The sequence below is a fragment of the Trichechus manatus genome, unplaced genomic scaffold, assembly GCF_000243295.1.
Source record: "Trichechus manatus latirostris isolate Lorelei unplaced genomic scaffold, TriManLat1.0 scaffold00122, whole genome shotgun sequence".
Taxonomy (NCBI): domain Eukaryota; kingdom Metazoa; phylum Chordata; class Mammalia; order Sirenia; family Trichechidae; genus Trichechus; species Trichechus manatus.
The window spans coordinates 6,683,780-6,697,190 of record NW_004444058.1 but is presented as its reverse complement, the minus strand read 5'-3'; the positions used below and the strand labels follow the sequence as shown (position 1 = coordinate 6,697,190).

At 55.4% G+C, this 13,411-nt stretch overlaps 1 protein-coding gene across 1 annotated transcript in view; it reads right to left on the bottom strand.

Moving 5' to 3' along the window:
• Positions 1 to 306: 306 nt before the first annotated feature.
• The window catches only part of EPS15L1 (epidermal growth factor receptor pathway substrate 15 like 1), an 87,801-nt gene continuing 74,696 nt past the window's right edge, over positions 307 to 13,411 (bottom strand). The window contains exons 22-23 of the mRNA XM_023738766.1: positions 6,751 to 6,956; positions 307 to 574 (exon numbers count right to left, since the gene is read on the bottom strand). Coding sequence (XP_023594534.1) covers positions 428 to 574; positions 6,751 to 6,956 — 353 coding nt within the window. The 3' untranslated portion in view covers positions 307 to 427. The remainder of the gene's footprint in view (positions 575 to 6,750; positions 6,957 to 13,411) is intronic.

Sequence of the window (13,411 nt, the reverse complement as noted above, 5' to 3'; positions counted from 1 at the left end):
GGGGTGTCTCCTGTGGTTGGACAGCTCGTGGGGGCGGGGGGCCACAGGCGGTGTCATCTTGAGCATCCTCAGAGTGAGGTAAGATACAAGGAGAGGTCACCATGTGCTCCACCCCACATCCCCAAGTGTTAGGCTCTGATGGTTGGGGACACTGTCCCCCGACCGGTCTCACGGCAGGAGGCAGCTCCACCACCTGGACCAGGTGCTCTGCCAGGGAGGGGGGACATCCAGCTTCTCCGCACCCTCTCCTGCAGGCCCCTTTGCGAAGGAGGCAGAAATGGGGAGCTGCGTGCGAGTCCTGGGCCCTGAACAAGCCACCTGGAGCCTGAGCCCCTGCCCTGCGGGTGTCCAGTGTGTGCCTGCATGGTGTGTACACGTACGTCTGTGCTCCTGCCTCTGCAAGCCCACTGTGCCTGCCTCGCACAGTCTAGGCAGCCGGCATGTCAGCCTTGCTGAGGGCGATGGCCAGCTCCAGGTCCTCCTGCTCCTGTCGCCGCAGCCGCGCCAGCCGCTCCCGCTCGGCCTTCTCACTCTCCCGCTTGGCCCATGCCAGCTGCTGCTCCTCATTGCCAAACTGCAAGGGAAACACGAAGTTCAGTTACTTGGCCTGGAGCTGCAGCTGTGAGCGCAGGGGTGAGGGGTGTGGAGAGGTCAGGGACAGGCTGAGCACCTGCAGCAGGTTGGGGCACAGGTGGGACCCATGGAGGGTTGGGGAGCAGGTGGGACCCGTGGAGGGATGGGGAGCAGGTGGGACCCGTGGAGGGATGGGGAGCAGGTGGGACCCATGAAGGGTCAGGGAGCAGGTGAGAACCTGCAGAGGGTCGGGGAGCAGGCCGAGGACCTGTGGCGAGTTTGGGTGTGGGTCAGTCTCGTGGAGGGTCAAGGCATGGGCCAGACTGAAAGCCACTGTTATGGATTGAACTTTGTCCTCCAAAAATATGTGTTGTAAATCCTAACCTCTATGCCTGTGGTTATAATCCCACTTGGGAATGGGTTGTCTTTGTTATGTTGATGAGACAGGATTAGTGTAGGGTATATCTTGAGTCAATCTCTCTTGAGATACAGAAGAGATTAAACACAAACTAGCAAGCAGAGATGGGGGAAAACACAGGCCAAGCCACATGATGATCGCCCAGGAGCAGAAGCTCAGGAGACAAGGACCTTCCTCTGAGCCGACAGAGAGAGAAAACCTGCCCCTAGAGCCAGCACCCTGAATTCAGACATCTAACCTCCTAAACTGTGAGACAGTAACTTGGTTTGTTAAAGCCACACATTTGTGGTATTTCTGTTATAGCAGCATTAGATAACTAAGACACCCACCCTCCTGGTGGGCCTGCGTGTGGTTTGCTGGCCACAGGCATGTGGCCCCCCACCCCCACCTAGGGTCTAGAAGCGGTAAGGAGAGGGAGCCTGGGCATGGAGAAGTAGAGCCGAGTGTGACCACAGCCTTCAGGATCCAGAGAACTCAGAAGCGACTTTCTGCAGAGGCCCTCAATAGGCAATGCACTGGCTCAGGAAATACAGAGAGAAAGTTCCGGCAATTCCCAAGAGCACAGTCTTGTAATACTTGGTGGGGGCAGGAGGGGGAGGATGGCAGGCCAGTCTGAGAAAGCAGCAAAGGTCAGCCAAACCCCCAGAGGCTTAGACAGCAGAGACACACACCAGGACTCTGCAGCAACTGCAGGCAGCAAGGCAAGCAGGCTGACCTGGAAAGTCTTGGTGTGCTCCTCTGAGCATCTAATGTGCAGAGGACTCTGAGTGGAGCCCAGGGCTTGCTCTAGAGCGCACTGGGACCCTGGAGAAGTCACCTGCCCTTGGACACTTACAGGAGTCCCGGCATTCGCACTACCATTGGGTCAAAGGCTTTTTATCCTTGGGGTGCTTTTCTAAAATGTTTAACTTAGAAAAAACAAACACTTTGTAGAGCAGAGGCAAACCCTGCAGACCCTACTCAAATGGCCCCTTGCCCTGACAGCCCACATCAGGGGGGCACTGCGTGTGAGGGACGGGAACCCACGCACTCGCTCTGGCCTGCCCTCTGCTAAGCACTGGAATGACCCCAAAGACAGATGGGCCAGCCCTTCTACAGCCACCCAGGGAACAGACAGACACACAGACAGCACCATATGGCTGGCGGGGGCTTGCAGACCCCGCTGCACAACTCCAGCAGTTCGGACTCCTGCGCCAGCTGGGGAGGAGGGGACCACTGATACCATGACCTCCAGCTGGGGACCTGGGGACACAGCGGGGCCCGGGAGAGGGGTTGGCCTACAGGGGGCAGGATGAGCCGCACACAACTGTCTCCCTGGATCTCAGCAGGCAGAAAAGGGCCCAAGGCGGTGGTCACTGAGGCTGAGGGAGGAGATGGGTCAGGCTGGGGGGCTGGGGCCCATGGGCCACAGGGAGGGTGGGGCCTGATGAGACTGGCAGCTCCAATCTCTCACCACTGATGGCTGCAGGGAGGGGAGAGTGGGCGGAATGGGGGCCTGGGCCAGGCAGAGAGGGGGGCTGGGTGGGGGAGGGGCAGAAGAGGGGAGAGGGTAGATTGAGGGGCAAATGGGAGGAGAATGGATGGGAGTGAGTGGGGGAGGAGAGAATGGATGGGAGTGGGGGAGGAGAGAATGGAGGTGAGTGGAAGAGCGGAGAATGAGGGTGAGTGGAGGAGGGGAGAATGAGGGTGAATGGTGTGTAGGGGCAGATGGGATGAATGGGGAAGAAGGGAAGGGGTGGATGGGGGCCAGTGGGGGAGGAGTGGATAAGGATGAAAGGTGGAGGAGATGAATAGGGGGAAGGGTGATGGGGCAGATGGGGTGGATAGGGGAAGGGGCCTTTGTTGGAGCCAGATGTGGCAGTGAGGAGCACAGTGAGGAGAGAGGGAAGGAGGTAGTGGTGGAGCCTAGGATGCCCCCTCCACATGGCCTGGGTGTCAGGCAGGGGATGGGGCAAGGGACGGGGTCAGTGTGAAGACAAGACCGTCTGAGAAATGTGGTTGGTCCCTTGCTCCTCAGCAGGTGGCTCCGGGCTGGACCAGAGAGCTGGCTCCCTCCCAGCGTGGGTTGTTTCCACCGGACCACAGATAAGGGAATCCCCTCCCCGCCATTGTCGGGGAACTTTCTAACACCTCGCTGGGAGAAAAACACGGAAAAAACAACACACACTGGTGGGAGCAGCTGGACAGCATCCTGTCAACAGCACGGGGCTGCCTCGGCCAATGGGGATGGGTGGGGGGGCTCCCAGTCAGCTGGTCCAGACCAGAGCCAGTCCCAGCTTGGAACTGAGCCCGCACGGCCCCAAATCTGCCTCCCACACTGCCAAGACCCCTACTCAGGGGGCCTGTGTCACCCAGGACACTGCAAGCCACTGGGCCAAGGCTCAATCTCGGCCCAGCTCTCATACAGGGTCTACATGCCCATAAGGGTTAGCTCTGCTGGAGGTCTGGAAGAGTGCTCAAGAAAGGAGTTTTCTACGGCTCTCGCTGCATCTCGAATTCAGAGAGAATCCTCTTCCAGCCTTGGAGAGATAACATGACGGCCACTTTCTAGTTCACAGACCTGCCTGACGCGGTTCCCCCAGGACCAGGGGAGCGCAGTGGGGGTGGGGGTGGGGGGGCTTGGTGCAACCAGCCCAGAGGAGCTGGCCCAGCTTCCACAGAACTACCCCTTCTGTCTGCCCTCCTGAGGTCCCACCACACCAGGGCCACTTGTTTGGGACGCGGTCCCACCAGCTATCCTCCGGCAGCATCTTTGGGGACATCCGCACTCCAGGCAGACCTGGTCACCCTCGGGGTGATATGCACCCACGTGCTGCTGCGGCTCACAGCGTCCTCACAGAGATGGTGCCAGGACCCTTCTAGCCACATCCAATGAACTCACCCTGATGCAGAAATGGAGCCCAACTCCCTCAGTATCCACAGCGCCACTTATCCAACCTGAGATCCGCCCTGCTCTTGATGTGGACTTCTGAAACAGCCACTCTGCTCGCCTGGAAACACATCTTTCCAGTGAACAGAACGGCCTGCTTTTCAAGATGTCCAGGGACAGAAGAGGGTTCCCATGAGCAGCGATGGGCACAAACGTCCCACTCGGAGGAACACATGGGCTTGTAAATTAGAGGGTTCCAGGCAGCAGGGACAGGGCCAGCACAGGGGCTATGGGCAGCTTGGGTGGGTGAGGCTGGCTTCCCTGGATCCAATGCAGACCCATGGCTTTTGGACAGACAACAAGGCGTCTTGAATGTGCTCGGGAACATGGAATCTCCAAGACCCACATTGGCTGCAGGTCTGTGGGGCTGAAGTTGGAAAGCTTTCATTGTTCACTGGGGGAGCAGAAATAATCAAACCAAATGAACCAGCTTTGGCCTCTCCAAGGTAGCACAAATCTTTGAGATCCACGAACCCAGGGGCCATTGAGCCTCCCAGCACTAGGCTGATGGGAAGGCATCCTGAGTCCCTGAGAGGGGGTCGTTTTGCATATTTTCCGACGATAGTATAAATGAGGGGAAGTCCCGGGGTGGTGCAGACGGTTAGCGAGCTCAGCAGCTAACCGAAAGATTGGGGGTTTGAGTCCACCCAGAGGCACCTTGGAAGAAAGGCCTGCCGATCCACTTCTGAAAAATCAGCCATTGAAAACCCTCTGGAGCGCAGTTCTACTCTGACACGCACCGGGTTGCCAGGAGTCGGCGTTCACTTGACAGCAATTAGCTGGAGTCCCTAGGTACTGCATTGGTGAACACACTCAGCTGCTAACTGAAAGACTGGAGATTCAAGTCCACCCAGAGGTGCCTCAGGAGAAAGGCCTAGTGATCTACTTCTGAAAAATCAGCCATTGAAAATCCTCTGAAGCACAATTCACTCTGACACACATGGGGTTGCCATGAGTCGGGGTCAACTCAACGGCAGCTGGTTATAACTGAGGAGAACAGACCGAGCCAGTCAGGTGCCCCCATCGCTGCCTCACCCCGCCCGTCCACAGGCGCTGACTCTCACTGTCTCACGATTTCCTTGCAAGAAACTGGGGCATTCAGAGCAGAGAAGGTGACTTCAGAGAGTAAAGGCAGGGCTGCCACCTCGGCTGGGCATTAACAACCGAGGGTGGTGGGGGGGGCAGATTTCAAAATGAAGTTAACAATTGCTCAGGACAGGCCAACCAGAGAAATGTCAGGCCAAGTGACAGCTTGAAAACTTGGGTTTATAAAAAAAAAAAAAGTTTTCTAAAAACAAGCTGACCAGGGCTGGGGGAAGGGGGTGGGTGTCACAGGAAACCCAACTGTGCTTTTCAGAAAGAGAACAATCATTTCTTCACATTGCTGTTCAAATGCACTTGCCCTTCTCCCCTCCCTGAAGCAGAACGCCTGAGTCCTGCATGAAAGGCTTTACTTTTTCCACAAGCATTTAATATTTTTCCACCCCAAAATAAATGGAGTGCTATACAAGAAACTCTAGATGAGGCGGGTTTTGTGTCTGACTGTTATTAGCAACGTCACCGTTTTGTGTACATTCTAAGGGCGCACCCGCTGTCCACAGCGTCCAACTGCTCCAGTCGTGAAATATTTACACGAGCTAGGAGTAGTGTCTCAGGATTGTGGGGAACTTTTAAATAAGCCACAAGATAGCTGTGTATGGCAGACATCGCCAAAACTGTGCACTGATATTGCAAAGCTTGCTTCAAAACAGATATTCTGGGGGCTGAAATGTCTATAAATAATAACTCTCACACCCAACGCTGGAACGAGGTACGCTGCAAATTCAAATGAAGAGACCTTTAAAAAAATGGTTGCACAAGAGAGAGTGAAACCTGTTCTGAGAAGACGACAACATCTGAGGCTCTGAGAATAAGGGTTTTGTGGACCAAGCAGAGTACTGAAAACACCCGACGGTTACTGCACTATCTTTCAAATCCCGTTTCTCACACACAGAAACACAGCCAGACTCTCAGAATCCCATATTAGCTTCTGAAAAAAAGGCACTTAACTCTGCCAGAAGACTTTTTTTTTTTCCTTTTCAAAAGAAAAGGGCTTCAGGGTGCTGGTTCTAGATTGCATTTCTAATTTTAGTATAGGTCATAACTGAAATAAAAGTTAAAAAAAATCAAATTGTTTATTACTGGGCCTGTTGTTGATGAAGTCGATTCTGACTCATGGCCACCCTATGTGTGCAGAGCAGAACTGCTCCAAAGGCTTTTCAAGGTTGTGACCGTTTGGAAGCAGACTGCCAAGCCTTCCAACCGAGGCACCTCTGAATGGGTTCAAACCACCAACCTTTTGGCTAGTAGTTGAGCGCTTAACTGTTTGCGCACTGGGCCCTCATGATTCGTACAAAATGCATAGGACGGGACCTTCAGCCTCTTGCACAAAGAGACCCTGCACCCTACTATCACGCCTGCAGTCTTGTCTGCATGCTTCTGAAACATCTGATATCCTCACTCCTCAAAACCAATAAACAAAACCGCCTCCATGCCCCATAAATACTACGACGAATCCACCAGGAAGAGCACATTATCAGCCGGCACTGATCCCACCCTGCTGGAAGAAAATGCGCCCTTCTCAGAGTATCCGAACCGAAGCTCTTTTTTATTGAGAAGCGTTTGCTTACAGAAGCAGTGGTACAGAATAAATAACGCGGCGGGCGGGTATGGGAAGAGCTCGGGGATAGCAGCCTGCTCTGCATGACTGAGGGGGACATAAGGAACCCCAAGCAGCTGCAAGCGGAGGGCAGGGGACGGCGCGGCAGTGGCGGCAGGGAGCTTAACTTACAGAGGTGAAGTCTGCAAGCCCCAAGGAGGAGTCTTTAGAAGGCTTAGCCGCAGAGGAGGGAGCAAAGGGGTCTTTTCCACTAAATGGGTCCCCAAACCCCTTTTTACTTTGGAACGGGTCACTGCCGTCAGCCCCAAGTGCCTGGAAGGGGTCGGGGGGCTCAGGAAGGTCGGCCGGGCCAAGCTGGCTTACGGGCGTACTGTGACCTGGAAGGTTTAGGAGAAAAAGAGGAGAGAGAAAGAAAGAAAAAAAAGACAGGTTACTTACTGCGGACAAGGCAAGGCTGAGCCACCAGCGCTGGTGCTCACGGGAAACTGCTCTCCCTCTTCGGGAAGAGCTGGGAAGCTGCTGGCGGGACACCCTGGCCCACCATGGGGGGGTCAGCATTCCCTCACTTTACCCCAGGGGCAACACAGAAAGGCGCTTCAGGCCCCTGCCCCCACCACAGCAGAGAGAGCTTGGAGGATGCGTTTTAGGTGTAAGTACAAGGCATTCACCATCACAAGGGGTTACAAAACACCATGGCTGAGCAGAAAAACACACGGTGAGCTTCCAGCAGTTAAAAAGAAGGGGGGCGGGGGTTAGTTTCAGGACTTAAGATGGCGTTAGGCACGTTAGTCACCAGGGCTTGGAAGCAGTTCACCAGACACCCCACCTCAGCCTTCCTGGGGTATGGGTTTCTACTTTGGCTGCTGCTTGGCAACTCAAGGGGGCAGGATTTGTGCCTTTCTGGGCCTTTGCCAAGGTCCCTGGGTGGTGCAAACGGTTTGAGCTGGACTACTAACCTAAAATTTGGCAGTTTGAACCCACCTAGTGGCGCCATGGAAGAAAGGCCTGGCAATCGTTTTCATAAAGATTATAGCCTAGGAAACCCTATGGGAGCTCAGTGCTACTCTGTAACACATGGGGTTGCCATGAGTCAGAACTGACTCAACGGCAACAGGTTTTGTTTTTTTGAGGAGTCTTTGCCAAGCAGACTCGCCCAGGGGAGAGATAGATGTTTATAATTAAAGGGGAAGAGACCATGGTTGGGGACATGGTCTGAGGGCGGGTTGTATCTTCCAACAAGTCTTGCCAACATGCCAGAACATTCTGGTAGGAACTGGAGGCCTCTGGAGCCTACTGGTTTGGCAGGCCTGGCTGACTCGCTGGCTCTGCTCGGTGCCTCTCCATCTGCCCAGTAGGCACCTGCCAGGACGTCAGGGTGTGACCGTCCATCTGGTTGACATGCACCATGTCGCAGCTGGGCTAGATGCTAGAACACTCAACACGAACTTCTAATTGTTAGCCACAGAGAAGCATGCTTAGGTTTACGCCTGCTGTTTCAAAGCTAATGTGTGAAAAAGACCAAGAGCCACACGTAACTGTCCATGTCGGCCCAGACACCCAGCTTCATGTCCAAACAGGCCCCCCCCGGCCCAGAACTGTACCTGCCTCCCTGCAGTACCGGCCAGCTGCTGGAGCTCAACTCTAAGATGGCTCCTCTCCAAGGCTTTGTCCCTGCAGACTGACTGCCCCGGCCGCGTTTCTGGGGGCCACACCGGTAAAACAAGTTGGCGCTGAGTGGAGTGAACTCTGACTTACGGCGACCCCATATGTGTCAGAATAGAACTGTGCTCCATGGGTTTTCAATGGCTGATTTATTTTGGAAGTAGATAGCCAGGCCTTTCTTTGGAGGCCCTCTGGGGGAAGGACTCAAACCAGCAACCTTTCGGTTAACAGCTGAGTGCATTCATTGGGGGTTACAGACTGTCCCTGTCAACCTGAGCCCTGGGAGGCTGGCCAGGACAGGCTCATCTGTGCCGTGGGGACAAGCAGGCTAGGTCGGACAGTAAGTCTAATGCCTGTGAGTGTCCAGCCTGGGCCAGGCATCCCACCGCGCAGCAGCAATGAGGGTCTCTCTCCCCCATGGCTGCCAACTTCTCAGAATTAGCATCAGCGGGCCCAGTCACCTGCTGTCTCTAGCCTTGGGTCTTAGCCCTCTCATTGCTTCTCTCTCTTACCTGAGTCAGTCAGCACCTTCAACTATTCCACTGACTTCCTCCTGAGCTGTCCCCCGCCTCCTCCTGTGACCTTCAGCGCTTGTGGAACACGGGATGACTGAAGGCAGAGACTCCCTGTCTGTCCCACAGCACCTCCCACGTGGGCCTCTGCCATCCGAGCCTGGGGCCGCCCAGGCTGCTGCAGCACTGGGAGGGGAGGACCTGCCAGGGCCATCACTGCCCCCTCACCACCCTCCAGCTGGGACCCGGGGTGCCACAGGCAGGAAGGAGCAAGATGCTCTGCCCCGTGTTCCCTTGCTGGCTCCCAGTCGCCCCCAAGTTGCTCTATCTGCTGCCCTTGCCTCAGGGCAAGTGGCCCCTCCCTGCCGTCCCCTGTGACCCAGTGCCCAGCAGAGTGTGCACCCTGTCAACACAACCCTCGCTCATCACCCTATTTAGACCCTCCAGCTGCCTCTCAGACTCCTGGCCCCTCCCTCTCAGCCCTGCCTGCCTCACCTGCTGTCTCGTTCCCCACAGCTTGGGCCCTTTGCGCCTGCTGCTCCCCGACCCCGAACGTTCTCTCCTATCCACCTGGCTCACTCAGCCCAGACATGGCCAGCTTTCAGTGGCCATCCCACCCCACTTCTTGCTGAGACACCCCTCCACACCTCATTTCTTTTGGACTCTCTCCCTTTCTCTTGCCAGACTGGCAACCCCGTGGGATAAGGGCCCACTTGCACGTTGTGTCCCCATGGCCCAGACTAGTGCCAAAGTTTAGAAAATTCTCTGGACAGTGCCCTTGGCCCCGCTGTCCCCATCGACTCCCCTAGCCTCCTCTCTGACACCCTCACAGCACCTCCCTCTCCAGAAGCCCCCACATCTGTCCCCCTCGAGGCCTCAGGCCGGCCAGCCCTCCACCAGGAACACACCCAACTCAAATGTTGCCACCTTCTGGGGGAGCCCTTCATGACTCCTCATGGATTGCCCTAGTTCAGCTCTGTGGGGTAGCCTGCAGCGAGGCGGGATGGCACCCTGCGACCCTGGCCTACACCCGCAAAGCCGTCCTCACCCCAGCATCTGGACCCACAAGAAGGGTGATGAGGGGCCCTCCTGTGAGCACCAGAAATTAGAGCAGGGTCAGCAGCCACCTCTGTGCATAAATAAAATTTTATCAGCATCTAGGCCTGTAGGTCACCACCAGTGGCTCTCACGCCATCACTGGGAAGCTAAGGGTTTGGGACAGAGAACTGCAGCCCACAGAACAGGAATTATCCACTCTCTGGCCCTTTACCGAAAATGTCTGTCAGCCCCTGGATTCGGGCCCTCGGCAAGATGCCTCATTGCCTGGGGACCTCATTACCAAGGGGCTGAGGGACCCACCAGGCCCCACTCTGGGCTGGCCGAGAAGGATAGGTCAAGAATGCGGCCCCTTGCAGACCCCATAGAAGACAAGACCTTGATCACAGCTGTCAGCTCTGACCCAGGGCATCAGATGCAGAAATCGGACACGGGGTGGTCCCTGCCCTCCCTCCCCATGCAGACCTTCCCTCATGGGACACTCTGGCACAGCAGCCTGCCTCAATGGGCCAGCCTAGCCTTCGAAAACCCCAGCAGGTGGCTCCTGCTAAGAGCCCGGCGCCAAAGGCCCACGAGGTACTTCCCAAATCCCTAGAGGCCTCATCACAGGCAGGAGACCTGAGACACAGTTTCCAGCCTGAACCTGCGCTCAGGCCCCTCAAGCTCCTGCCGTGTGTCCTGAGAGCTGCACAGGCTCAGGTCTCGCTGCACAGACGTGGGTCTGCACGGGGAAGGACCCTGACCAGCACCCACTCCCTGCCCGGCATCCTGCCCACATCTGGCAGTGCCCAGGCCGCCCTGGCCCCCTCATACTCTCCCTGCACCTGGCCCGCCCTACCACCTCCACTACCTCCCAGAGGGGGGCTCACTCCCACCTCGGGGCTCTGCCCATCTCTGGGCACTGGCCCTGTACCGGTCAGCTTCCCCACGTCAAGGAGCGGCTCCCTAAGGGTATGACCAGCACAGACGCCTGGGTGCCTGGCACACGCCAGTGTTAGCTGGGTCTCGGGGACTGTGGGCTAGGGTTCCTGGGGGACACAAGTCTGGGGAGTGAAGGGGGGCTTGGCCACCTCATTGGCAGGAAGGTGCAGTATTCACTGGGGCTGGGTCCCTGGCTGGCACAAATGGTTAAACCCTCCACTGCTAACCGTAAAGTTCGAGGTTCAGGTCTACCCAGTGGCTCTGCAGAAGGCCTGGCGATCTGCTTCTATAAATATTACAGTCAAGAAAACTCTATGGGGCATTTACCCTGTAATAGTTGGGGCTGCCATGAGTTGGAGTTCACTCCACGGCAGCTACCACCCTGGGCTGACTGTTCTTTGGCAACTAGAATGATGAAGCTGGGCCACGTGGCAGTCTAGTGCAGGCAGAAGAAAGAGTTGCCCGGGCCAGACTGAAGGCCGGGGGGCATGGGGTGCAGGGTGCAACCCTCGGCATCACAGGGACTCCCATGTGGGGGGATGGGGAAGCATTTGCAGGGTCTGGTTACAGAGGGACAACTGTGCACATCTGGACAAAAGGACAATCAAAAAACCAAACCCGTTGCCAGCAATTTCATTCCGACTCATGGCAACCCCAGGTGTTACAGAGTAGAACTGCTCCATTGGGTTTTCCTGGCTGTAATCTTTATGGAAACAGATCACCAGGCCTTTCTTCTGCAGCACCGTCGGTGGGTCTGAGTTGCCAACTTTTCAGTTAGTAGTTCAGTGTAAACCGTTTATGCCAGCCAGGCAAAGGGAGGCTGACTCCAAACAGGTCCCCCCTCAGCCCCAAGTCCTGAGGCAAGCACAGAGTATAGCTGCTCTAATAAATCAGCTCCTCCTAAGCTGCTTCTTCCTTCTTTATATGAAGAAGACTGCCCTCCCTTGGGTTGTTGCCGTGGAGTCCATTCTGACTCAGAGACCTCGTACGTGTCAGAGTAGAACTGCTCCACAGGGTTTTCAAGGTTGTGACCTTTCAGAAGCAGATCACCAGGCCTGTCTCCCGAGGTGCCTCTGGATGGGTGTGAACTGTCAACCTTTCGGCTAGTAGTCGAGTAGTTAACCCTTTGTGCCACTCAAGGACTCCTTCCTCCAGTTTAGGGGATATATGTTTTTGTTTTTTGGGGGTTGGAAACCCAGCCTCCTGTAATCTCTGCCAGGTGAGTTATTTTCTCAGTGTGATGGAGAGCACTGTTCACATTGCACCCTGTTTTGCTGTGGCTGAAACAGCGATTGTTTAGAAATCATGACTGTGCTCCTACGAAACCGGGGCACAGCAACGCCTGCGCCTGGTTTTCGGAGAAACAACGGTCTCTCGGTCTGTGTGTGCACGTTGGTGCAGGGTGGGCTCCCCAGCCAGATCTGGGCTTGGCACGTGCGCAGTGGCGGTGGGCTCCCCGGCCGGATCTGGGCCACACGTGCCAAGAGGGTTTTCTGCAGAGAAAAACTCTGCTGGGGCTGTAGCGCCGCTGCCATGGGTCCTGATTCCCCACCCTGCACACCCATTTATTTTTAGTAGCTGTGCTTTTAAAACACCCTCAGTCTAGTTCCCGCTTTTATGTAACCACTTCTGCTAACTCCTGAATCGCTTTTCCGATTTTCTAAGGGGCAGCTTATCTACAAGGTGACAAAGGAATTCTACCTGCCTCCGTGCCCCTAAGCAGAACCGCTGCAGATCACCCAGGGTCAGGTGGTTACTGTTAGTTGCCACAGAGTCGATTCTGACTCCTGGAGAGCCCATGTGTGCACAGAACTGCTCCTCAGGGTTTTCAATGGCTGATTTTTTTTTTCCAGAAGCCCATTTCCAGGCCTTTCCTCTGAGGCACCTCTGGGTGGGTTTGAACTCACGATCTTTCAGCTAGTAGTCTATCATTTAACCATTTATGCCACTCAGAAACTCCCTAGGGCCGGGGGTTGATGCTTTTTTGCAATCCCGGGCATCAGGAAGACAGGTTTTTAGGAAGGTGCATTTTCGAGGATGGAACAAAAAGCATCAAAAAAAGAAAAAAAAGAACAAAAATCTCTATATAAACAAACCAAGATGATGCCTGGCTTACAGCTTAGTAACCCTGTTCCTAGATATCGGGGGTGTGAATGACCTGACCCGCCATGGAATAAAGAGGAACGAAATGAAGACCCCTTCCTTGGGCTCAGGAGCTGATGCTGTTGACTTGCTCCCAGAAATCATTCTGGAGGTGCATGGGGTGGGGGGGTTTCATTGGCAGGAGGACAGGAATTCAAGATTGAAGAAAAGGCATTAAAATGGGTGTTATTTTGAAACCACAGCAGTTTCGACAGTTACCCAAGCGGTGCACCGAAACCACACCCAGGGCCGACTTTAGCAAAAACAATATGAACCTGATGGTTTACCACAGCTTGGCGCTGCGAGAAAAACGCGGGGGCCGGCCCCACCCTGGGAGTTTGCCTTTAATTCGCCTGGTTCTTGACTTTTAAAACCCGTGCGAGCCCCTGCTGCACAGGCCTGGGGGTCGTAGCTGGGACAGGGGCGTCCCTCCTGGACAGTTTGTTTAAAAGTAAACCAGAAATCCTGCCTCTTTCCATTGCGCTTTTCAGGAAACCCTTCGCTTGGAAGTCACTCAGCAGCAGCTGCTTTGTCATGGA